Here is a 25790-nt window from a genome sequence, read left to right on the forward strand (position 1 = left end):
AATATGGACATCTCCGGTGTGCAGGATGTTGGGTGGTTATTTTTTTGGTTTTTTGTTTCTCCTACCTATTTGCTGGTAGCCTAAGAGGCTATTCGACATATGTTCGGACGGGTAGGTGAGCTCACGCGCTCAATTCGAGAGAATTTGCTAACACTAACCCTAGCAAGAGCATGACCCACTGACCCACTGAGAAGATCCGGCGAGAAACTCAGTGGGCGAGGTTGGATCTAATAGTATTTATTCTAGATATGATCGCAAGTCGTCTGAACTGCATATACGTGAATCTCTGCAGTGCTATTTCTCATGGGGTACCACGGCAGTGAGTCCGCGAAGCGAAGTCTCTATCTTCATATTTGCATGTTTAATGAAGTCATTTTGTAAATATGATATAGTTTTTTTAAGTTGTACTAACATCCATGAGTCTTCATCAGTCTGAATTCAATAGATGCTTCGTACATAAAGAACTATTTATTATAAATGCAATTGACAGGTCTTTAGATTAATCACAGCAGACACAGAGAATCCATTATTGCACATTTTATTTGCACACCCTCCTTTTTGTCGTGTGTTCGTTAAGACGTTAAGGATTTCACGAATGTTATTAAATAAAAATATACTCGCGACAAGTATTCAATAATTGGCGTTAAATTTTTTTTGTAAGATTGAATACGTGTACTTTTTTCTTGTGTGGGTAGGCGAGCAATACACACGCAAATTTTTCGCCCCTGCTAATATTAATTAGATTAAAATTATAAAAAGGATAAATTAGTGATTGTTTAATGCTGTAATTGTGTCTTAATCTTACCTATTCTCGCTGTTTAGTGTTTTACAACTTTTAGCAACAATAAAACACACTTGTTTTGGCCATAAACTTTACTTGCACACATCATGGATCTGAAACTTGTAAATAGTCTAGAAAGCCTTGAGAAGCTTTTCCAAACACGTATGAACGACTATGACCTGAAGCTGCAGAAGGCATCTACCGGAGCTGTTCCAGCACATGTCGATATTTCAACTTTATCGCGTGAGTTTAATGATTTTAAAGCTTTTGTGTGGCAAACACTTTCTCAGATGAAGACCCAGATTGAGCTTCTCAGCCTCGGGTTGGATAGGCATGAGACCATGATGAGAAGAAAAGTTCTACTTCTACATGGTTTTCCTGAAAATAAAAATGAAAAATTGCACAAATCTATTGTTGAAGTTTTCACTAGAAACATGAAACTCCCTGAAATTTGCATAGAACATATAAACAATCGTCATCGGCTCGGCAATTCTCAGGATAAAGTCAGACCTGTCCTAGTGCGTTTCTGCAGCATGGAGCATCGCAATGTTGTATGGGATAATAAAACCAATCTGAAAGGCTCTGGAATCACTGTCTCTGAATTCCTCACCAAAACGAGACACAAGATCTTCACTGCTGCCCGACAACATTTTAGCGTCGGTAACTGCTGGTCAGTGGAAGGAAAAATTGTCATTCTAATACCTGACAAAACTCGTCATAAAATTGAGTGTAAGTCCGAACTGGACGCCTTAACATCCCGATACCCTGCTGCTGCGGCCATCCATAATTCTCCACGGACCAATGATGACCGCGAGACTGCCAAATCTCAGCCAAAAGTTACCAAATCAAGTCGGCGCCGCGTTTAGGCACCTATATCGGCGCTTTTTAAAATGCTTTGCTGGACTTCCACACAGCACATCTTAAAATAAATTAATATGTAGTGTGCAATGGTAGTTTGAAACACTATGAAGGTATCTACTTTATTACGTACAAAGTTTTATTAAAAATAAAAATAAGAATTGTCATACATGCATGTGTTTTAAATTGTCGGTAGTCGGTGATAATAATATGTTTCATGTATTCTAATTTTTCTTTATATGCTTATATTTATATTGTAATTATATAGTTACTGTTTGGTTGGTTTATGTATCACGGATCAAATACTAGTTAATGTCGAGAGAAATTGTTTTCTGAATAATGTTTACATTATTTGACATCGACTTGACATTGACATTTTGCTTTCAACTAAACTGTCTTTTGCGTTTTGCTCTTGCTGTTAGTTGACAAAACATACTTTGTGATTTGCGTTTTATTCGTGTTCTTTGCCAAAAAATCTGTGTGGTGCTGTGTGGTCATAAAATTTTTTTTTTTTTTAAAACATTTCCTTTTACTATGTACTTTATAATTTATGTACTTTTTTTTTTTTTTAAATGCTAATTTCTTTTGTGTCTAGCAAGCATATAATTTAAGTTGTCTTTAATTTTTCTCTGTTCAATCTCTGCCACTAAACCAGCGAGTTGGTAAGGTAATCCACTGGGTAATTGATAAATTTTTTTTTTTTTTTTTTTTAATTTAAGTTTCACTTTGGATCTTCTGCATATACACATACATGTCTTAATTGTGCACGTCTGAAATCTATTAACATATCAATGTATGAAACTGATGATTTACTTGATCTCAATGATAGTTTCTTTTCGTGTACCTCTTCATCTGATAGTTTTGTCAGTGTGAATAGTAGCTCTTCCACAGTTCTGACCCTACATGATCGGATCGCCCAATGTTTTTCTACTTATTCCAATAATCTTAATATAGCCCACATTAATGCTCAAAGTGTTCCTAGTCATTATACTGACCTTCTGTCCTCATTTAGCAACTCTCCGCTTGACGTCATACTTATTACTGAATCTTTTTTAAAACCCTCTCTTCCTTCTTCATTTTTTTCACTCCCTGGATTCGTACTGATCAGAAATTACCGAACCGAGAAGGGGGGCGGTGGCGTGGCTATCTACCTGTGTGCTGAAATTCCATTTAAGGTTATAAATGCGTCACCCTCTCCTTATTCCGAATCCGCTGAATTTCTTTTTCTTGAGATCTCCATATTTCACTCTAAACTCCTACTTGGTGTTTTCTATAGCCCTAACCTCAATATTGATTATTTCAATTCTCTTGATTCTGTCTTGCTCGAACTCTGCTCAAATTACAATCATGTAATCATTATGGGAGACTTCAACACTTGCCTCATCAAAAACAACTACCGATCTCGTCAACTTCTATCTTTACTGTCTTCTTTTAACCCTCAGGTCTTACCATCTTCTGCTACTCATTTTTCTCCTAATTGTACTCCTTCTTTACTTGATCTCATGATAGTATCTTCTCCTGATAATGTTATCACTCATGGTCAACTCTCCGCTTCCTTTTCTTATCATGACTTGATTTATCTCTCCTATCGTGTTCGACCCCCTAAACGTAATTCACAATTTCTCCTACTTCGCAATTACAAGGGTATTGATCTGGGAGCGTTGCGACGGGATGTAAATAATACCGACTGGTCGTGTATTCTTGAACACCATAACATTAACGACATGGTCAATTCTTTTAATTATAAGGTAATCAGTTTGTTTGATCAGCATGCCCCCGTCCGTCGAGTTCGAATTAAACATAAACCTGCACCGTGGTTAACGCCGGATATTAAAACTCTGATGGCTCGCAGGGACAAAGCCAAAAGAAGATACAAACGTTGCCCCACTGAACACAGCCTGGCCATGTACAAAGCACTGCGCAACCGGTGCAACCGTTTGTGCAGAGATGCTAAAAGACTTTACTTTCACAAATCACTTGAAAATCGCAGCCCTGCTCATACTTGGAGATTCCTTAAATCTGTCGGCATTGGCAAAACTCCCGTCTCTTCTGTCAAGGATACTGACTTGTGCGCCCTCAATAAGCATTTTTCTCTCCCTCCTGTGTCACTCAGTGATTCGTCAAAGACGGCCACGTTGCTTAAGATTTCTAGTCTATCCGTACCCCGGATCCCTATATTTGACTTAAGTCCATTCTCGGTTGCTGATGTCCGTAATTCCTTTTTCTCCATCTCATCCATGGCTGTTGGAATTGATAACGTATGCTCTAAAATGATTGCCCTAATTCTTCCAACGGTAGCACCTATACTTACCCATATTTTCAATTTTTCCTTTACCTCTAGCAACTTTCCTGATTCTTGGAAACAAGCCTACGTTGTTCCTATCCCAAAAAGCCCCAATCCTATTTTGCCATCTCAGTTCCGGCCTATATCTATACTTCCTTTTCTTTCCAAAGTCCTTGAGCACATTGTCCACCGTCAGCTGTCGTCTTTTCTCCTCTCCCACAATCTTCTTAGCTCCTTCCAATCTGGTTTTCGCAAGGGCCACAGCACGGTTACAGCTCTTCTAAAAGTGACCGATGACATTCGCTGGGCCATGGAAAACAAACAACTAACTTTATTAGTGTTGTTAGATTTCAGCAGCGCTTTTAACTCTGTTGACTTCGATGTTCTGCTCGAAATACTCAAATCAAACAATATCTCCTCGTCTGCTATTAACTGGTTTGATAGTTACCTTCGGGGGCGCTCGCAATGTGTCCGTCTTGACGAGACTTTCTCGGATTGGCAGAACGTCAGTGCGGGCGTTCCCCAAGGTGGTGTTCTTTCTCCTCTTCTGTTTTCTGTGTTTATAAACTCTGTCACTAGGCTTATATCTTCTAAATTCCACCTCTACGCAGACGATCTCCAGCTATATCGCCACTTCTCAGAGCCTGAAGTTGAATCGGCTATTGCTGCGATGAACAGTGATCTGAAGTCTATCAGTGAATGGGCAAAAGCCTACGGTCTGCACATTAATCCGGGAAAATCACAGGCTATCATTATAGGGGGTAAACAATTGCGCAGTAGACTCAGCGATCCTATACTCCTCCCAATTTATTTGGATGGGACTCAAATAACTCTAACCGATTCAGTTAAAAACCTGGGTGTTATTGTAGATCGACATCTTTCGTGGAGTTCTCACGTTGCTGAGATTAGTAGGAAGGTGCACTTTGCCTTGCACTCGTTGAGATGTCTGGCTTCTTACCTCAGCATACAAAAATATCTCTCGTCCAAGCTCTCATTCTACCCATAATTGATTACGCCGATGCCTGCTACTTGGATGCCACTGAGGAGCTCTCAAACAAGCTTGAGAGGATGCATAATCTATGTATCCGTTTTATATACAATCTCAGAAAATTCGATCATGTTTCTCATTTTCGCAAAGAACTTAAATGGCTCCCTATACGCCTTCGTAGGAATACTCGAATATTATGTCTCCTATTCAATATCCTACATAAGCCCACTTCTCCCTTATATTTACGTGAGCGATTCTCTTTCATTCGTTCTCCTGATGCTCCCTGCAGGTCCAACCAACGTTCTGTTTTGTTATTCCCTTCCCACAAAACCAATTTCTATTCTCACTCCTTTACGGTGCACGCGGTCAGACTGTGGAATTCGTTGCCGGCTGACATCCGAGTTTGCAAGTCTGTTTCTGTTTTTAAATACAAGGTCAAACAATTTTATCTCTCATCAACCGAATGATCATGGTTCTATACTCTTCGCATATACGAGTGTTACTGTGTTACTTATAATATTTGCTATGTGTATGTGCTATAATTCTCATGTTGTATTTGTTATTTTAGTTATGTGTTATTTGTTCTACACACACTTATCACTTTTTATTATTATTCTCATTATCCTCTCGCAGGTCTGCTGGAAGAGATTTCTCAAAGAAATAAGCAGTGCCTTTGTACATAATTTTCCTATTACTCTGTACTGTGTCTTGTTTTCTGTGTGTACATAAATAAATAAATAAAAAAATAAATAAAATACGTTATGAAAAATAAATTGAAAAGATTAAACACCTAAAATATCTAGTATCAAAATATTAATTAATTTAGACCATTGAACGAACCTTGAATTTCTATAGAAACTCAAAAGTAGTACAAGAGTCCGACACTATCGTCTAAATAAAAACTTTATTACAATAGCTTGAAGCCTCAAATCGTTTTGACCAAAGACTGTCATTTACTCTCCGAATAGGAATGATAGAGAATACAAATGCGATAATACGAATCTCAAGTCGGAAACCTCATTTAATAACTTACAAAGTTAATCAATATGAGACCAACAAAGTGGTGGGCGCAAATCTGTGTCACACATCCAATTATATGAGTATTAGATGACAAAGCAAGCTAACATACCATTGATTAAATATCTGCTGACGCAAATCAATAAGCATTTGATATTGAGGGATTAAGCGTATGTTATGTATGTGATTATGTATAACGGTAGGCAGCGGCTTGGCTCTGCCCCTGGCATTGCTGAAGTCCATGGGCGACGGTAACCACTCACCATCAGGTGGACCGTACGCTCGTCTGCCTACAAAGGCAATAAAAAATAATAATAATAGTATCTTTAGGTTTGGCAGTTGGTCTGAATTGGTTTCTTTCTGCTAGCTATTCTGACAATTATTAGTCCTTTATGTATGAAAAGAAACGAAAAAAATATATGGAAATATACAATGAAGGATATTCAAATATCGACAAATAACACATACGTCGTCCATGACCACAGAGATTGTGAAAAAATAACGCCATATTTAATCTTAAAAGTAGTTTCTTGTCTATGATTTGCGAAAATATTATATCAAAGGATTTTTTTTGTATATTTTCACGGGGGCCAGCTTACGGCAAACATGATATCGACATCAGAATATCCCATTAAAGTTGACATGCTTTCAACAGATATTTTCATATTTATCAATAATAAATAAATATTATTATAACAAGCCAGCAGGACTGATGTAAAAAGGCAATTTGGTAAAAATATGTCATTGAAGTTAGAACTGGGTGTACTAATATCCTTTGCAATATTGAACCGTTTCCCTAGGGAAATAATCTTACAGTTACGAATTCAATGACGACACGATATGTTAAGGGAACAAGGTGCTTCAAGAAAATTCTAAAAGGATAAAATATTATTTTATTCTACACGAACGTTTTTGGTAATATTCGTGGTACATATATTCTGCTGTTACTATCTGAAACTTGTAGCCTCGTAAATGGTTTAATTATCTCGCCTATAGTTAATTTACAAATTACATAGAAACATGAAAGTATATATGTTTATCGTAGACTAACACGCAATAATAACTGAACAGATTTTGTTTGAAAATTCGAAGCTAGATTGAAAACTTTTCTAAATTCATAGGGTTCTATTTACCTTGGTAAATGACCTGATGTTTTACGTATCAATAGAGCTACAAAAGGATTGGTAGTTTATGGAACAGAGAGCGAAATATGCAACTTTTTATCCCGAGAAAATGCAACGCATTTCATAATATAAAAATTACGAATGAAGCGCAGGTAAATCCCACGTTTCGCTGTATACAGATAAACCTTCTATAACACGGTAGATACGTTTTTACAAAGTCCCGTGTTATGCAAAATCTTGTTATATGACACTTTTTTTTTTCTCCCTATTCTAGTAACCTAGAGGGGTTATCCTAGATTCCCCGAGCTAGTAGGTGAGCTCACGGGCCTCAAACTGGGAGTGTTGCTAACAAGAGCAGTGCTTCACAGAACCTACCACCGGATCGAAAATACGACCCACTGAGAAGATCTGGCGAGAAACTCAGTGGGCTGTGTCTATGAGTTCATATGACACTAGAAGCCAGTACAAAACTGAATGAAACATCCTAACTATGCCTGTATCTATTTTTTTACCTAACATAAAAAATAAGCAGTAAAACTTCGATTATTACCATATATTGTGTGTGTTCACAGTGCATAATGTAATTCTAAATGATGATAAACAAAAAGTTCTAGAAGTATCGAGCGAAGAGAGTTTCAGGGAATTTTTCTTTTCGTGTTAGAGTGTAACCGGGTTATGGGAGCGTTACCTGTGTGTAAATAATCAATTAATGCTTGTTCCGCATTCAAGGCCTCCGCTAAAATTTTTACCTACGTCAGCAGTACCGAATACACAGACACTCGATCCGAGAACAAGATACCGAAAGCCAATTAACTTGAACAAAGATACACCGGTCGGGCACCGAAATCGGAACCCTCTTAGTAGTCAGAATCGCTATCTTTTTTCTTCTACCTATGCTGATAGCCTTGAGAGGCTATTTCAGCTTCACCTTAACATGTAGGTGAGCTCACGGGGCTCAAACCGGAAGTGTTGCTAACACTGGTCCTAGCAAGAGCAGTGCTTCGCAGAATCTACTACCGGAGCTAACTATCACTGTAGCTACAAATGCACATCACCTATTATTTATATATTTTTTTTAACTTCCCTTTTCCTTCCGGTGCGGAAAATAATTGTCTCGTTAATTTAAACATGGAACGTCGTTTTACGTCCATTAATGTACAAATATTCATTGCTAGGGCGACAATATTCATCTATAATGCAAAGATTAATTTTAATTTTATTATTGCACTGGATGGATCGATAAACTTACGATTTACCTAGTATTTCATCATTATCGGAATCCTTAGGTAGTGTAACGTGGATATTACCTACTTACCTGGCAATATCAGGTCTTCAACTATCATAATCCTAAACATCCTATCCTGCCTATTTCTGTCGTGAAGCAGTAATGCGTTTCGGTTTGAAGGGCGGGGCATCCGTTGTGCTGTAAAAACTGAAACCTTAGAGGTAACCGCTTAGTATCAGGTGGGCCGTAAGCACGTCCACCATCTAAGCAATAAAAATAAAATCGATTTAAATTTCGAATCAATTTAGGTTTTGAATGAAGACAGACTAACTTACGGCCGTAATAGCTTGAATCTGGGCGTATTTCTGTCGCCCAAGAATTATACGCTTCAGTTTGAAAAGTCAAAACACCGTTATGTAATACAATAGAGACTTTGATAGAGAACTCGCCCAAAGTAATTGTGTTTTTTGTTATTGCAACTAAAGTTATTCTGTTTTTTTTGGTGGACGAGCTGACGGTCCGTTTAGATCACTTAGTGGTGGTTCCTGGAGCTCTTAGACATCAACAACATAAATACGCTCCATACGTCTTGGGAAATTTGTTCTAAGCGTCATTTTTACAGTACAACGGCTGTTTCACCCTCTAACCGAAACGCTTAGCGGCAGTGATGCACGAGTGATGCAACGCTAGTCGCTTTATCTTCCATCTCCTAATTCTGCCTATTACAAATGATGTCATATACCTCTTGGTCTATACGGTTCTAATAAAAACATCCTAATATTAAAATCGGTATTCGGACACGGCTGCAGTAAGTGTCTTGGTAGTATGTATGCATGTAGACTGCTACTTACATCAGACCACGGAATTGGTACTTTTGAACTCAAACCTTTACAAATAGAATATTATGTATATTATAGATAACAAAAATATATATTTTATGCTATATCAACATAATATGTTCCCTTATTAGAATCCTAAATTTAGAGATAAAAGAAATAATTATAGCATCTGTATACAAAAATCATTAAACATTCAATATGCACGAACGTTCAGATGGAAAAGGAATAACTAAAGAAAAATGTTATAGTTGCTGATGCTCTCTGAAGTTTCACCTGCAAAATAAAATCATATTAGAACTATCCTTTCAAATAAACAATTCATGGCGACATTACCGCGCATCATTACCGGTTGGGAGCCGGGAAACTGCAAAAGGAAGTCCTTTGACATCGGGAACGGCTCTTGTAAATAAAAAATATACTTTTAATGTCTCATAGTGAGAACTTTGTCAGGGCTCTGAGGATCCTGGAGCACTTTAATGCTGTTTGCTTTACTAATTATGAGTACGACGTTTGGTTTGTGTGTTCTCTTGCATTTAATTTTCTCTAACTAAAATGCTCTCTGACGTGAAAATTTCAGGGCTCTGGTGTTTAAAGCATTAATGTTTGGCAAAAGGTTATAGATTTTTAAAATCTATGTACAAGAAGTTATAGACATAGCACAGCGAATTAGTAAGCTGAAGTGGCAATGGGCTGGCCATATTAGCCGGACAACCAATAACCGTTGGGGTCAACGCGTTCTTGGGTGGAGACCGCGAATTGGAAAACGCAGTGCAGGACGCCCTCAGGCTCGGTGGAGTGATGCTCTGTGTAGGGTGGCTGGCAGGAGCTGGATGAGAGAAACCAAGGATCATGCTCAGTGGTGAATAATTGAAGAGGCCTATGTCCAGTAGTGGACTGCTATAGGCTGATGATGATGAAAATCAATATACACTTTATGGGTGAAGATTTTTCTCTTGCTTAATCTTTGGTACCCTAAGAGGCTATACAAACGTACGGTAGGTGAGCTCTCAAGGCTCAACCTGACAGATCTTGGTAAAACTAGCCCTGACAAGAACAATGCTTCACTGAATCTACCACAGGATTGGAATCATGATCCACTGAAAAGATCTGGTGAGTAACTCAGCAGGTTGTGCCTCAATGTTAGGTTGCACGTCAAAGGCATTCGACGAGTTCGACGAGAACGGTGCTTGAAGTAACTAATAGGACTGGGAGTGGATGGGAAGGATCCGATAAGGAGGGGTAGGTAATACAAACATAGTTCTAATACCCTTACCGACGGATAATTACTAGGTACAGTTAGTGACCACCATGACAATTATTATCGACTTCTATTGCTGCAAATGTACAGACGAGCTTACAGCTTACCTTGTAATTAATGGTTACTAAAGTCTACAGACAACACAAAATGCTAACCGTTGGACATGCTGGTATTATATTCGAAGAATGCTGAATGCCCTAATAATATAGCATAATACGAAACTCCCATTGTATACATTATTTCAAATACAATCAAAGACACCCATGATAAGCTTCCAAGCCGATCATTCACAGGGATAAAATATTAAAATTGACATTCCTCTCAAATTCCCTCCCTGAAGACATCCTCTCAAACAACACGTCCCTTATTACATTTACCTTAATATAACTCTGTTCACCCTGAAATTATTCAATTTACCCCCTTATTATTCGATTCGTTTTCACCTACCAATCTCTGTAGGGGATGCGACGGATTTTAATTCCGTTTTCAAATGAGATTATTATATCTGAATTATAATTATTTTAATTCAGAAACCACTTTCGCGATGAAAGAATAACTTCATTAAATAAAAATCAAATCCGAAAATTTACATTTTTTCGTAAATACTGGTAGTATCATGCGAGCTTGATTTATTTATTCATATGCGGATATCTTAAGGTAGCTCCACCTCTCAATGGACATCTAGTAATCCCATACATATGACCACGTGAATGCCGATATTCACTTTAAAATATGAGGTGAACATCTTGTATAGCTTAATGTTTGTCCGAATCTTCAAGCGGAAATGCGCCGCGGCAGAAATAGGTAGAATTATAGTTAACGTTTGTCCGAATCTTCAAATGGAAAAGATTCATTCCGCCACGGTAGAAATAGGTAGAATTATAGTACCTACCATGCAAACTAAAATAAACCCTATCGCCAGTATACAAGTCTTGTTTTTGATAACATCATCGTCACAATGCCGGTCACGTAAAGAGCTATGAAGTGATTAGAAATGATAAAAATCTAGAGCAGGTGAAAAATATTCAACATAGAAAAGATCTTGATTCAGAGATTATACAGATTTTACTAACACAAGAGCGTATTGTGAATTTGTGTGAATTGGTTCAGTTCGGCATATTTCAGCAAAACAATTTATACCGTAATTTCAATGTAACTGAGACTTTATTGGTTTATTTCAGGTAGTGATACAATTTACGTTGTGATATTACATAAAAGCCACATGAGAAAACTAATAAAGTGTGATTTTTTTTTAGCTTTGCTCACTGAAAATATAAATTTTAGTGTTAATGTCTATGATAATAAAATGGAAATCGTAGAAACAGAAGCGGATTAATTAAAAGAAACATAAAAAGAAGAAACATAAATAGTCCATACAACAACTCATACCAAAGCTCTATGCAGCACAATAAGAGATTGCATGCTGTACTGACCCCTCAAAATGTGGGATAAGGTCAAGAAGAACATAATTTATTAGATACGAGGCCGTCTTATCTTTATTAGAAGAGTAAAGGCTGACGGTAAAAAATGGTTAAAGCGGTGAGCTCTGAAGTCCATAGGAGATGGAAATACCTGGAGCTCATCGATACCTCCCATTGAATGAGGGCCTCACTGATATTACAGAAACTAAAAAACAGTCACACAAAACTTAAAAGTCGCATTATACGATTGATGCAAAATTTCTCAGGACTTCACAATTATTTTAATAAACTGTATAATCTTAGAGTTTTCTAGAAGATTTAAACCGATAATCTAATTTCGAATGCCTGTTTCTCTTTCCTCGAATCCGATTTATAAAGAATGAACAGTGGAGTGGATTATATTGTGTTCTTCTTCCGCCGACGCAGAAGTTATTAAGGCAATTACGGGACCGTACTAGGCTTCGTATTTCATATTAAAAAGTTGTATTAAAATTAAAAGTTTCTTGTGCTAAAAACTGTTATACGCCGGAATTTCTGGGTGCGGTTTTTATAGGGTACGAGAATTTTATAATGTTTTTCTGGTTCATTTCATTCCATTATACAAGGTGGGTGGCGCGTCTACGTTGTAGATGTCTATGGGCTCCAGTAACCACTTAACGCCAGATGGGCTGTGAGCTCGTCCACCCATCTAAGCAATAAAAAATAAATAAATAAAATCTGAATTTTGATTTTGCTCCAGAAGCAATGAAGCCTGACTGGCTTTCTTGATATATAATTAAATATAAATTTACGGTTTAATCTTGAATTTTTTACTATCATTTTATTGTTATTTTTGACATTTAGATTACTTGACTCTGATGATAATAAAAAAGGATAAAATGTCGCAACCAACACGTGATATGGGAGGCCCACTGAGTTTCTCGCCGGATCTACTCAGTGGGTCGCGTTTCCGATCCGGTGGTAGATTCTGCGAAGCACTGCTCTTGCTAGGGCCAGTGTTAGCAACACGCCCGGTTTGAGCCCCGTGAGCTGTTGATTCATTAGGCATTATAATTTGACTGAGTAAACTAATTTGTCTCGTTTTTATTTATTTATTTATTGCTTAGATGGATGGACGAGCTCACAGCCCACCTGGTGTTAAGTGGTTACTGGAGCCTATAGACATCTACGACGTAAATGCGCCACCCACCTCGAGATATAAGTTCTAAGGTCTCAGTATAGTTACAACGGCTATCCCACCCTTCGAACCGAAACGCATTACTGCTTCACAGCGGAAATAGGCGGGGTAGTGGTACCTACCCGTGCGGACTCACAAGAGGTCCTACCACCAGTGAGAACGACATTACCCAACGACGTCCGTTATAAGAAGACTAAGCATTATAAGCCTGCTTTGCTGTCTCTATATCGACGCTTGAAAGGCAAACGTCACTAAGCGACAATAACTGCTTTGTACATAAATGATAGGCAATAACCACATTCGATGCGCAAAAAATATATATTTCTAGGTCTATTAAAATCATTTCAATCCAATACAGCTAGATTTGTTAAAATAGATTTTTTTTCAGGTATTTCAACTTTAAATTAGTCTACTGTAAAGTTCACGAATTGTCGCTTAGTCACGTTTGCCTTTCAAGCGTCGATATAACTAGTCAGGTCATAAGTATTGTCACACAGTAAAAACTTTTCTTTTAGAATGCTGGCCACAAAAAAGTTTATTGAATTCGAATTTCGAATTGTTCATGAAAATAAAAATGTATACTTTTAGAATTTTACTCATTTTTAAATATGGAGTGGACGCTTAAAGAAGACCGTGTTGCAGTTATTGCGTTGCATCGTTGCGGTTACGCGCAAATTCAAATTTTTAACATACTGAAAAATTTGAATATAACCAAAAGATTCGTTTATCGTACCATCAAACGATACAATGAAGACTCTAGTGTAGATGACAGGTCAAGAAGTGGTCGCCCTCGGTCTGTTAGGACTCCAGCAGTGATAAAAGCTGTGAAGGCGTGAATTCAAAGAAATCCCAAACGTAAGCAGAAACTGTTGGCCCTTCAGATGGGGTTAAGCAGAACCACGGTGAAAAGGGTGTTAAATGAAGACTTAGGGCTTCGGGCATATCGAAGAAAAACAGGACATCGTTTGAATGCTCGTCTAATGGACCTGAGACTGAAGAGATGCCGCGCTTTGTTGAAGCGGTACGCGGGAAAAAAATATCGGGAAATTCTTTTTTCGGATGAAAAAATTTTTACCGTAGAAGAGAGCTACAACAAACAAAATGATAAGGTGTACGCACACAGTGGTGAAGAAGCGAGCAACCGTATTCCGCGTGTCCAACGAGGTCATTTTCCATCCTCGCTCATGGTATGGTTGGGAGTTTCTTATTGGGGCTTAACAGAGGTACATTTTTGTGAGAAAGGTGTAAAAACGAATGCAGTTGTGTATCAAAATACAGTCCTGACGAACCTTGTGGAACCTGTTTCTCATACCATGTTCAATAACAGGCACTGGGTATCCCAACAAGATTCGGCGCCAGCTCATAGAGCGAGGAGCACACAAGACTGGCTGGCGGCGCGTGAAATCGACTTCATCCGGCACGAAGACTGGCCCTCCTCCAGTCCAGATTTGAATCCGTTAGATTACAAGATATGGCAACACTTGGAGGAAAAGGCGTGCTCAAAGCCTCATCCCAATTTGGAGTCACTCAAGACATCCTTGATTAAGGCAGCCGCCGATATTGACATGGACCTCGTTCGTGCTGCGATAGACGACTGGCCGCGCAGATTGAAGGCCTGTATTCAAAATCACGGAGGTCATTTTGAATAAACTTTATTGTCATAAGAATCTATGTTTTGTTAAGTTCATTTTGGTGTATGAATGGTTACATAATGAATAAACTTGTTTCAATTATTTTACATTAAACATGTGACAGAATTTATGACCTGACTAGGTATATATTTAGGTAAAATTAATTTTAATTATATCTAGGACTCGTGAAATTCAAAGAGAATACTTTCTAAATTATAAAATTTTCTTGATTCCTTAATACTTTACTCAACATTATTAGATTATACTTCTAATAAACATTATTTCATTTCACCAACGCGACCGAACTGTGTAATACTAATACTGGGGTTAGGGTAAAAAAATACAATTAACTAATGAAGTAAAAATAAACTATCGCCACCCTCACAGTTCAATCGCATTTTCAGATAATTTTGGTAGACGTCTAACAGAAGCCACTAAGCTAGTGTAATTTCGACTCATCGTTGCTTTCCAAGAAAATTATTGAAGAAAAAAGTAATAATAGCCTTAACCTTTCAGTCGCGAAGCAATTATTATGCGATTTATTCGTTTGTATTACGATTGAATTGAATTGAACTTCCCGGCTTTTTTCTTGGTGAAAAATCATCAAATTACGTAATTGAAAATTAACGGCATTTTCTTACGTTTATTCCGAGTTCTTTTCGATTTGCCAATGAGACGTCCGGCGGTGAACGTAGGCAATGAACACAAGGTAAAATTGAGTACGATTTAAAAAAATGTTGAAGTGAGTAATGTAAGAAAATTGCAAGAATGAATTTTATTTCGTTAATATTTTAAAATATTGTTTTTTTTTATGATTAAGAGTTTACTGGTGGCCCTGAGGCCTTTCCAGTTTCACAAGGACAGGTTGGCGAACAAGGGGTCAGCCAGATGGGGCGGGATTTGCTAACAGCTACCCGAACGCCTCGATGGAAGACCTAACAACTCAAGAGTAGCTTAAAATATTGTCAAAACTCCTACAAAAACATTGTTCCTTTTTAGTACTGTACCTCTTTTATTAAAGGTAATATAGTGAAAATACAATTAGTAGAAACATACTAAACACATTCAAGCTGAAATTGAATTAAATTAAATTTTGAATCAATTTTACTGAGTTTATCCTTAAGTAAAGGTTTGGGTTAACAATTCGACTCTAGCAGTGGAAGCTTCACCTTTATCAAGCTCATAAAAGTTTAAGGGTCAGCCCCGCTTTGATACGTCCTCTGGTAGCTATTTGTGTTCTTTAATAGTTTTCCTCGGAGGTTCTCCGAAAAGCCTTTTATCCATTTGACAGAGGAGAAAATGAGATTAGGAACTTAAATCAAGGTAACGATTGTGTTCTGTAATTAGAAAATGGTTGTATAATAAAAAATCAATAGCGGTATCTTATTTTTTCTTTGCTTCCGCAGTAATGCGTTGAAGTAATGGCTTGAAGGGTAGGGCAGCCGTTGTACTGTAAAAACTGAGCCCTTAGAACTCATGTCTCGGGGTGGGTGGCCGCATTTACCTTGTAGATGTCTATGGGCTCCGGTGACCACTTAACACCAGGTAGGTAGGTGAAACGCGAGCGCATCCACCCAAGGAATTGAAAAATTTAAAAAAGCAATGGAAGCAATTTAAAAAAAGCAATTGAAAAAAGTTAAGCACACGATGGACTGCCCACTCTTTATAAAACGCAGACTTCAGAAAGCTTAGATACCTCCTCAACAGCTTTTCTACAGATTTGTATGTCGCATCGATTTCTAACTTGTCTATGCAAATATATTCACGTCGTCACGAACGGAAACTATATTTAATTAACCCAGGCAAACTTATGGCAGGGTGATTAAAATTTATTGTCACAATACTATTTGTCATGTTTCAAATACTTCACAGTTTCTGTGATCACGCAAAACTAAAACGTTATTCGACGTTGACATTTGAATTTTGTGTGAAATACATAGATAGGTTTCATACTTCAGTGGTGAAATACCGTCCATTTTTTTACATAAAAGATATTTTTAGACATGTAGTACGTTTCGTTTCACACGGTACGAATAGTATTTTTAGGACTGGCAATTTCTTAGAGTTGAATTTACGTCTTCACAATAAGGAAAACTGTACTGTATCCGAAACGTCGGAAATCAATATAATGATAACGAAAAACGCGACATAAACCATAGAAATGTTGAGCTGTTTTTTTTTCTGGTTGCTTTTACTAAAAGTTTTTTACTGGTGAAAGGACGTGCTGTGAGTCCGCATGGGTAGGTACCACCACTCTGCCTATTTCTGCCGTGAAGCAGTCTTGCGATTCGGTGTGAAGGGTGGGGCAGCCGCTGTAACTGTACTGAGACGTTAGAAATTAAATCTCAAGGTAAAAAAAAAATATGTGGTGTCGTGGGACACCGGATAGAAACGAAGTTCCTTATTATAAAAATATTAATTTTAAGTTCTATTCGAGGTATAAAGAAAATATGTACATACATACATGTTTTATTATGATTTTTTTATTGATAATAAAAAACTACTTTACAAAGTTATCAACTTTATTTTATTTACATTGATTTATAAAAAATATATAATAAAAAAATATGTTATTTTTTGTAACTTATTACAAAGTCAAGTCGTACACTGTGTGCATTATTAATAAAAATCTTACGTTACGGACGTTTTTTCCCGGTTAGGGTACCCCTCTGCATCGTCCCATAAGAAACTTCGTTCCAAAAAGAAATTTATTTTAATTAAGATTCAAATTTGTTCACAGGCAATTCCTCGATAATGGAACGTTGGTTTTCCTGCCGTTCGCAGCAGTGAACTACAGGCAGGACGTGCACGCGACGGTATACAGGTGCAGGGCTCACAACGCGCACGGCACGATCATTTCACGGGATATGAGGACTCAGGCTGGTGAGTACATATTATGACTATAACAAAAACTATTAACTTTTCTCACCTTTTTCAACTTTTTAACGTTTCTCATTTCTCCTGTAGATGGCAGTAATATATTAACTATCCTATATTTTATTTTTAATGAAGGATTTTGTAAATTTTTAGAAACCACAAATTGATACAATTTTATTAATTTACTATAAACAAATAAATACTGGTATGCTTTATTAGTTTTTTATTTTCTGTGTTTAGTTAAACAATAATTAAATGCCTTAACTTTGACAAAATATAAGTTTAGGGGCATCCACTACAAGATGTCGCTAGTTTCCATACAAAAAAATAATCTTAAAATATCGCAGTCTCAGGGCCCGGCACGTAGTGGACATATCGTTGAGGGCGCATTTCGACCCGCCGCCGTTTTGAAGGTTCATAATTTTACTTGCCGCAGCCAAGGTGTTAAGTGATTTTGACTCTGTTAAAAAATGTCGTGCATTGTAGTAATTTTACTTTTGTTTCATTGGTTAGACGAGTGATCGATCTACCACCCGCTTTGAAATGTGAATTTTAAGTTTCAGTTCTATAGTACAAGATATTATGAATAATTTAGATATTAGCATCAACGCCATGGCCTGAACACTGTCTGCCTTGATACTTTAGTTTAAAATTTTATTTTAGTTGGAATCAAAGTATTTGTTCTTGATACTTCTACAGAGGGTGGCTCACATATCATACAACTTGAATTAAAAATTGAATTAGGGCAAGAACCAGAGTAATTAGGCTGGAAAATATGATATCATATTTCCACTGAAGCGTGAACCGGGGAGTATCCGATTCAATGCGCACCCTAAAAGCGTAAAATTTTATTCTACTTACTATCAAATTTTCCGTCTTACATTGTATCCTGACCGTCACACATTTACTGAAAGGTACAATAATTAACAAAATTCTTCAGTGCTACGTTGTAGTCGATTTTCGTAGGTAGGCTAAGTCGTAGATGATATTCGTAGCTCCGTAGCTTGTCTTACCGGATTCAGTAATAGCATTTTCCGCAGTTAATTCGCTAATATTTACTCCATTCTCACGTTCTAACGCGTTTGTTTCTTGGGTAATATTACTTTTACGATTACTGGGAACTTTATCCCCTGCCTTGTCCGTTTTATGAAAAAGCCATTTTGTTATTGATATCGTTAAAATACGGTGCGACATGGTACAGGTTTTGATCTAAAAGTAATCCGAGCCTAAAATATATGTTTGAATTATATTTAAAATGTCTGCCCCTTTACAGAAATAATAATTCACTAGACAACGAGCAATAATTGAAAAGTTTTAAGCTAATGTATATATTTGAATCAAGCCAATGCTAACGTTATTTCTAGACAAAAAGTCAAACATATTTAATTGAAAAGACTGAAAATTTCAATCATAGATAGTAAAAAAGTGGTCAATGTCCATTGGATTTTACCAAATGATTCATTAGCTTAGATTTAAAATGATAAGACATGATCAATAGAATTTAAATCTATATGAATCAATTGTTGACGATCAATCTCAGACTTAAGTAGTTCTTTAAATCTTCGGCTTCAGATAACACTATATTTGCCTTTAATAACAAATTTGTGATATAATCATCGAGACACACCTAGTTACTCTTAATCTCTTCCAGCGTAAAATTAATCTTGACACGAGAAAAGATTCTAAAAGTATCATTCGTCGGCAGTCCTTAACAATCTCGAATCACATTTATATACTAAGTTAAAGCGACGCTTCTTGCTCATTGAGATAAAAACTTTTTTTTTTATCTGTCCGCTCTTTACGCTTCGTTAGGCAATTGAATACGCGAGAGAAAACGCAGCTAACTGATATCGAAGAATAGTTTTGATGCTTCCATTCGCGTTCGTTACGTATTCAAAAGTTCTTTCATTTGAAATTATAAGTATCTTGCATAGGAATGTTCTCGAAGGATGTGATGGTTTGAAAAGTAGCGCTGTCCTTTTAATATTCCCTCTAAAATATTTTCCTTTATTTGACTTTGTGTTAAGAAATAAAATACATATACACCTACTTTCAAACCTCTTTATTCAGTCCTTTATTGTGTGGCTTGTGATGTGATGTGTACTATGTAAAAGCTTGTAATGTCGGCTTCTTCGAACCACCAGCCACTACTTCCATGATATCTATCATTACTTCTTATCTTTTCCACCCTTTCCCCTAGTATCTTTTAAGCCATATACCATCCGGCCTATTTGTGCCCGAATATATTTTCTGACCGGTAAGCTCATTCACACGTCGAGAGCAATAAAAAATAATCAAAAAACGAAAGATGACCTTTAATCCACTGGAATGTTACAAATGAGGCAGTGATATCCCTATCGCAGTAAATAAAGCGGACTAAAACACGTAAAATCTAGGGATGTCGTGATTTATATTTTCTATTTTATATAATGAATCCTAGAAGTCGGTTAATCATCATAAGGCAACACAAAAACATTTATTTGCGGCTCTCGCAGAATTTCTCGTCATATTTCAACCACATAATATATAACGTATATATAACGTATTTCTTAATTTGTTCCATAAACGCACCATTTCGGCCACTTTCGTAACTAAATTACACCTGTTTATCGTTCAGTATGACAGTTACCGTCCACTCGGGACCTATTTGTTTGACGCGAGACTTTTAGAATGTAACGTAGAAGTGTAGGGGAATTTTATTTGTTTGTTTGGATGTTTAATATTAACTAAATATTTAACTTTTCCTGATTAATAAAATATACGTTTTTTATGAACACGTGAATCATCATATGAGATGATTACGATATGAGATTTGATTTTACCTAGTACACAGACGAGCGTACGGGTCACCTGGTGGTGAGTGGTTACCATCGCCCGTGGACCTCAGCAATGCCAGAGGCAGAGCCAAGCCGCTGCCTACCTTTTCTATTTATAATAGGATTGTGTAAGGATTGTCCCATTTTAAACCGGAACGCTTTACACAAAAATACTTACATATTGATTGACTGACTCGATGGTGCAGTAGTTAAAGGCCCTGACTATTGCACCAAGGGTCGTAGGTTCGATTCCTAGATCGGGCAAACATTGTGTAATGAACAGGTTTGTCTCTTTTTCTGGGTGTTTATTATCTATATATATATATATATATGTCAGCACACGTCAGGGATGGCTGAGCGGTAGGTTCCATCATCACTCGTATTTGATTGAACTCAGTTTATAAAAAGTCAATAAAACCTTTTAAATAATAATTATTGAAACTCAACACACACAACTTTCACAATGACAGGATAAACCGACAGTTTCGTTGCACATACCGACAGACCGACTGACTGACTGACTGACTGTCAGAGACTCACTGACTGAGACGGACGGAATGACAGTCTGACACGGAATGTCACGACTCTGTCCACGTACCGCCATTTTATACTGTGGCGTTACGGAGTCTACCCTTCATTTTGTGATATTTATCAAAACAACATTTCATCATTTAAAATAATAATCAAAACCACCGTCATATTATTACTAAAAGTCGTTATCCACGACAACTGCAAGTCGTTATCCACGACATATATATATATTAAAACATATATTAAGTATGTTTATCAGTTTCCAGTAAGCACATCACCGGGGATCCTAAATTGGGGCCGGATGATCATGCGTGATTCGTTCCCAGTTATTGAATGATAAATAAATTAAATGAAAGAAAAGTGACAAAACACTTATTGGATAATTCAAAGCTAAACAAAAAAACAGTTCAATGTGTTTAGTCACGGTCTTTTTTTAATTAGTCAATATTTAATTTCGTTCACTGCAAACGTAAAAGTCTGTAAAAGTGCGGATAATGAGTCGAAATTCATTCGCTTTCAGCTTTATTTATTCACAAACGTGCTGCTTCTCGCTAACATTTAGCTATTTATAAGGAAGGCTATCCGTGAAATAGAAACAGGACTATATACTTAATGTCTATCTTTTTTTTATTGATCAGATGGATGGACGAGCTGGATAATAAGTGGTTACTGGAGCCCATAGACATCTACATGTAAATGCGCCACCCATCTTGAGATATAAGTTCTAAGGCCTCAGTATAGTTACAACGGCTGCCCCACTCTTCAAACCGAAACGGATTACTGCTTCACGGCAGAAATAGCGGGGCGGTGGTACCCACCCGTGCGGACTCACAAGAGGCCCTATCACTAGTAATTACGCAATATATAATTTTGCGGGTTTGATTTTTACTACACGATGTTATACTTTCACCGTGGAAGTCAATCGTGAACATTTGTTGAGTACGTATTTCATTTTAAAAAATTGGTACCCGCCTGAGATTCGAACACCGGTGCATCGCTCAACACGAATGCACCGGACTTCTTATCCTTTAGGCCACGATGACTTCGTAAATAACATCATGTGCATTGTAAAATAAGTAGCCTATTGGCAATATTTTAACGGCCGTCTGGTGTAGTGGTAAGTGACATGGTCACTACACAAGGGGTCGCTTGTTCGAATCCCGCCAATGGAAGATATTTGTATGATAAATATAAATGTCTTTTCCAGGGTTATGGATGTATATTAAATATATGTATGTGTATAATAAAAATCTTACATTTATATCCGTTATCTGGTACCTGTAACACAAGTTCTTTACGAACTTATCACGGGACCAGTTAACGTGGCGTGATTGTTAGTAAATATTTATTTATTTAATATTTAAATATTTAATTTCATCACGGACTGGCTTGCCAACGTAAGCTAATCCTAATATAGCTTCACCTTACACTGTATATATTTAATTTAAGGAAAGCCTCGAAAATCTTCAAGAATAAAGTAGTGTCTGAACTCGTGGAAGAGGCACAAAGGCTGTCAAGTGCTCTTCAAGTTGGGCACGTGGTCCCTAGAGCCGGGAGTTCTGTTACCGACGCCTCAAGTTTGCCCAAACAAATAGCTGTCTTGAGATTATTTTGTTTTCAGTCCCCAAAGGCACATCGATATTTCAAAGAATACAGTCCTTGAAAGAAAAAAAGAAGAAAAAAACGCTCAATTCGTTTAACCTTTGTAGCTGACTAATAGAATAATTCTTGTATTGTAGAGAGAGTTCTTTATTGAACAATCAACTGAGGAAATTCGAATACATTAAATCACAGAACACATTAAATAACACATTAATATTTTTACTTACTTATAGCGACTATCTCTAAAGAAATTAGTAATAAATCCTATATATTTATTTAGCACTTGGCTTTATCTATTAATCTCGCCAGTCTACGCTCAGGACAAGTACCATGACATGGGGTAAATTGGGATTCTGGGGTAAATTGGGACAAACCTGCGGAATATTCTCAAAGTACCTGTAGCACGGAATCTACCTAATTTTCTTCATGGTAATATTTATCAACGTATAGAAGAAAAACCAAGTTAACTATGGAAGTACTAAATATGAGTTAAGTTGGTCCCAAAAATTCATCAAATTAAATTGAAAATAGTGGTTGAAAAGTGCGTTTTAAAACAGCTTAAAGAACTTTTTAAAAAAGTAATATTATCGTTATTTTTTCAATAAGATCACAGTTTATATAAGTTTTTAATACACCTGGAAATACCAAAACAAACGGTAAGTTGCAATATTTTTATTTTAAATACAATATTTCGACAAAATAAAAAATGTATATTTTTTCCTTTCTTTTTGGGGAAAATTGGGACGTATGTGGGGTAATTTGGAACGAGACTGGAAAAATTAGGGACGAGAAAACACAAACTTGGAACGCCAAAAGACAAAATAGGGATGGCTTGTTAGGGTTGTCACTGATATCTTATAATAGATTTTTTAGCCTATACTATCACTCAATTGCGTGATGTAAAGAAGGTTAATGTGTTTATCAGTTAGTTTATGTAAGTATTATAGATAAAAGAAAAGTATATATATAATTACTTTTTTTTCGCGACATTTACCTTGTAATATCTGCCCGGTCGTATGTCCTATACAGCAATAAAAAGAAATTAAATTAAAAAGAACTCAAATGAATCAAAACTTTTGTTATTTCAGAATCTATTCACGTGTCGTTGTTGATTAAATAAAATTGTATTATTGCATTTCCAGTCCTTTTGTTTTCTATTTTTTATTCTATTTTATGATTTTGTTTCAGAGTTGTGATTTTTAAGGAAATTAAATAATAATTTTCTAAAATATAACATGGACATACTTTTTTTGATTATTGTATTGTTGATTATCATTCACGTCACATCGCTCCGGAATAGAATCCAGCTTAATTTACACTATGTTGTGTATTGTGCTTAAATTATGGATTGTATTCATCATTTCGGTCCATATAAATAATTGTATGGCATCTACCTACCTACCTATTATATATCACAGTACTGCGAGCTGACAACCCTTACAAATATCCCAATTTAACCCTTACCCGTGTCGGGTAATTGGGACGGTCATTATTTTACCGATTATTTCTTTAAAATGAATAATTAAAATAATGTAACGGTTTTTATCACCTAGGTACGTTCAAGACTCAACTTATTTCTTTAGTTGAGCGGTGACTATTTAATTGGAACTATTTTAATATTCAATCTGAAGGTCGATTTTGTCCCTATTTACCCCATTTTGCGGTAATAAGTCAGCTTGTGGAAATTATGTTATATTTTATTTTTAATCCGACAATAACACATAATTTAATGAAAATTTTGAAATATATAAATAAGGCGCCAAAGTCGTCTTTTTTTTAAGGGATTTTATGATCTGGTAACTAAGACCTTTAAGTCATGTCTTATTTTAATTTATATTCGTATTTTTATGAAAAATTATAATATGAAGTGAAATTAAATGAAATGAACATGATTAATTTCAGACATTAATTAACTGGGATGAAATTAAATGAAATGAGATGATATGGGATGAAAAATAATCTCAGTAAAATGGTGATCATACTGAGACTTTTTTAATGGACTTTTTGGAGGATCCCGAGATATTACGTCCGGGGCTTTGTTTAATTTTCCCACAGTGTGCACTTTCACAAATATTAAACAGTTAATAAACAACCGTTATTATACATTTAAGCCTGAAGAAACACTAAATAGACAAAATAAAACAAATCATACAACTTCACTGCTCGCGTTCCCGCCAAAAAGTCAGTGAGTGAAAAATGCACAGATAATATAAAAAATTAGCATATGCGTTTCTTTCCTGTTTATAATTATCTTGATGATAACGTATTAGAAAAAGTTTTTTACAATTGTAATCTTAGCTTTAGTACTACTTCAGTATTTTTTTATTTAATTCAAAACTATTTTTACGGCTTAATCTCTTGTTTTTTACTGTCATTCCATTATTTTCGATGCAACCGAAGAAAACGCTAAAGCAAATCAATAAAGACATTACGCAGACTAAGCGCACGAAAACAAAAACGGAATAACATTATTTATTTAATACAGTGTGCGAAGAGCGACAAATTAGCATAATAAACACACAGAGGTAGTATTGAGCTCGATAATGGCGATTGATTTATGTTGTTTTCTACCTATTTATCTTGTGATTAATACTTTAAATGTGGGCAGAGTAAATTTGCTTTATAGCTGTTTACAGACTCATACTTTTGTATCAAATATTTGACTGTAGCCTTGATTGACGAACTGTAAGTGAGTTTATTCTCAATAAGTTTTAAGAAAATTTTAAGCAATTACCGTAAAGTACTAAAAATGTAGGAAGCTGTAAATTGAAAGGATAAAGGTGCGCTTACACGCCCTAAAAGTATTATAGCTTTAAATATATAAGATTTAGATAGCTAATGGATATTTATTTTATATCTATTAGCAGATCTTTCGGCATAATAATATCCATATGTATTGTAGATGTCTATGGGCTCCAGTAACCACTTAACACCAGGTGGGCTGCGAGCTCGTCCACTCACATAAGCAATAAAAAAAAAAAAGTCCTTATAGTATGTATCTGTTAGATACGAGGGATACGCGAGTGAAACACTTGCCTGCTATTAACACACTGTCCTATATTTGTTGAAGTACCTCGGAGGCGTAGGCAGCACCTGGTGTTAAGTGGCAGAAATAGGCAGGGTCGTGGTACCCATCGCGCGGACTCACAAAAGGTCCTGTCACCAGTAAAAATAAGATTCTTAAAAGAAGATTTCTTAATAAGAAGATGTTGCTGACACGTGTTTGAAATTTTTCCAAACTTATTTTGTGACATACAATTCTATACCTTCATCGCAGAAGCTGTTCGTAAACGTATTTCAAGATTTATTATTTAAAAAGGCTTTGAACTAAGAAAATATTCGTGTTAAAACTAGAAATTTA

The 25790-nt window shown here is 36.3% G+C and overlaps 1 protein-coding gene across 7 annotated transcripts in view; it reads left to right on the forward strand.

Moving 5' to 3' along the window:
• Positions 1 to 25790, forward strand: part of Dscam3 (Down syndrome cell adhesion molecule 3) — a 319922-nt gene that overhangs the window by 64160 nt on the left and 229972 nt on the right. For all 7 annotated transcript variants that reach the window (XR_016323179.1, XR_016323178.1, XM_089727911.1 and 4 more), the window contains exon 4: positions 17344 to 17486. Coding sequence is in view for 5 of the 7 variants with exons in the window: in XM_089727911.1 (XP_089584037.1) it covers positions 17344 to 17486 (143 nt within the window). In the remaining 2 variants the exon portion in view is untranslated. The remainder of the gene's footprint in view (positions 1 to 17343; positions 17487 to 25790) is intronic.

Source organism: Bombyx mandarina, chromosome 05, assembly GCF_030267445.1.
Source record: "Bombyx mandarina strain Sakado chromosome 05, ASM3026744v2".
Lineage (NCBI taxonomy): Eukaryota > Metazoa > Arthropoda > Insecta > Lepidoptera > Bombycidae > Bombyx > Bombyx mandarina.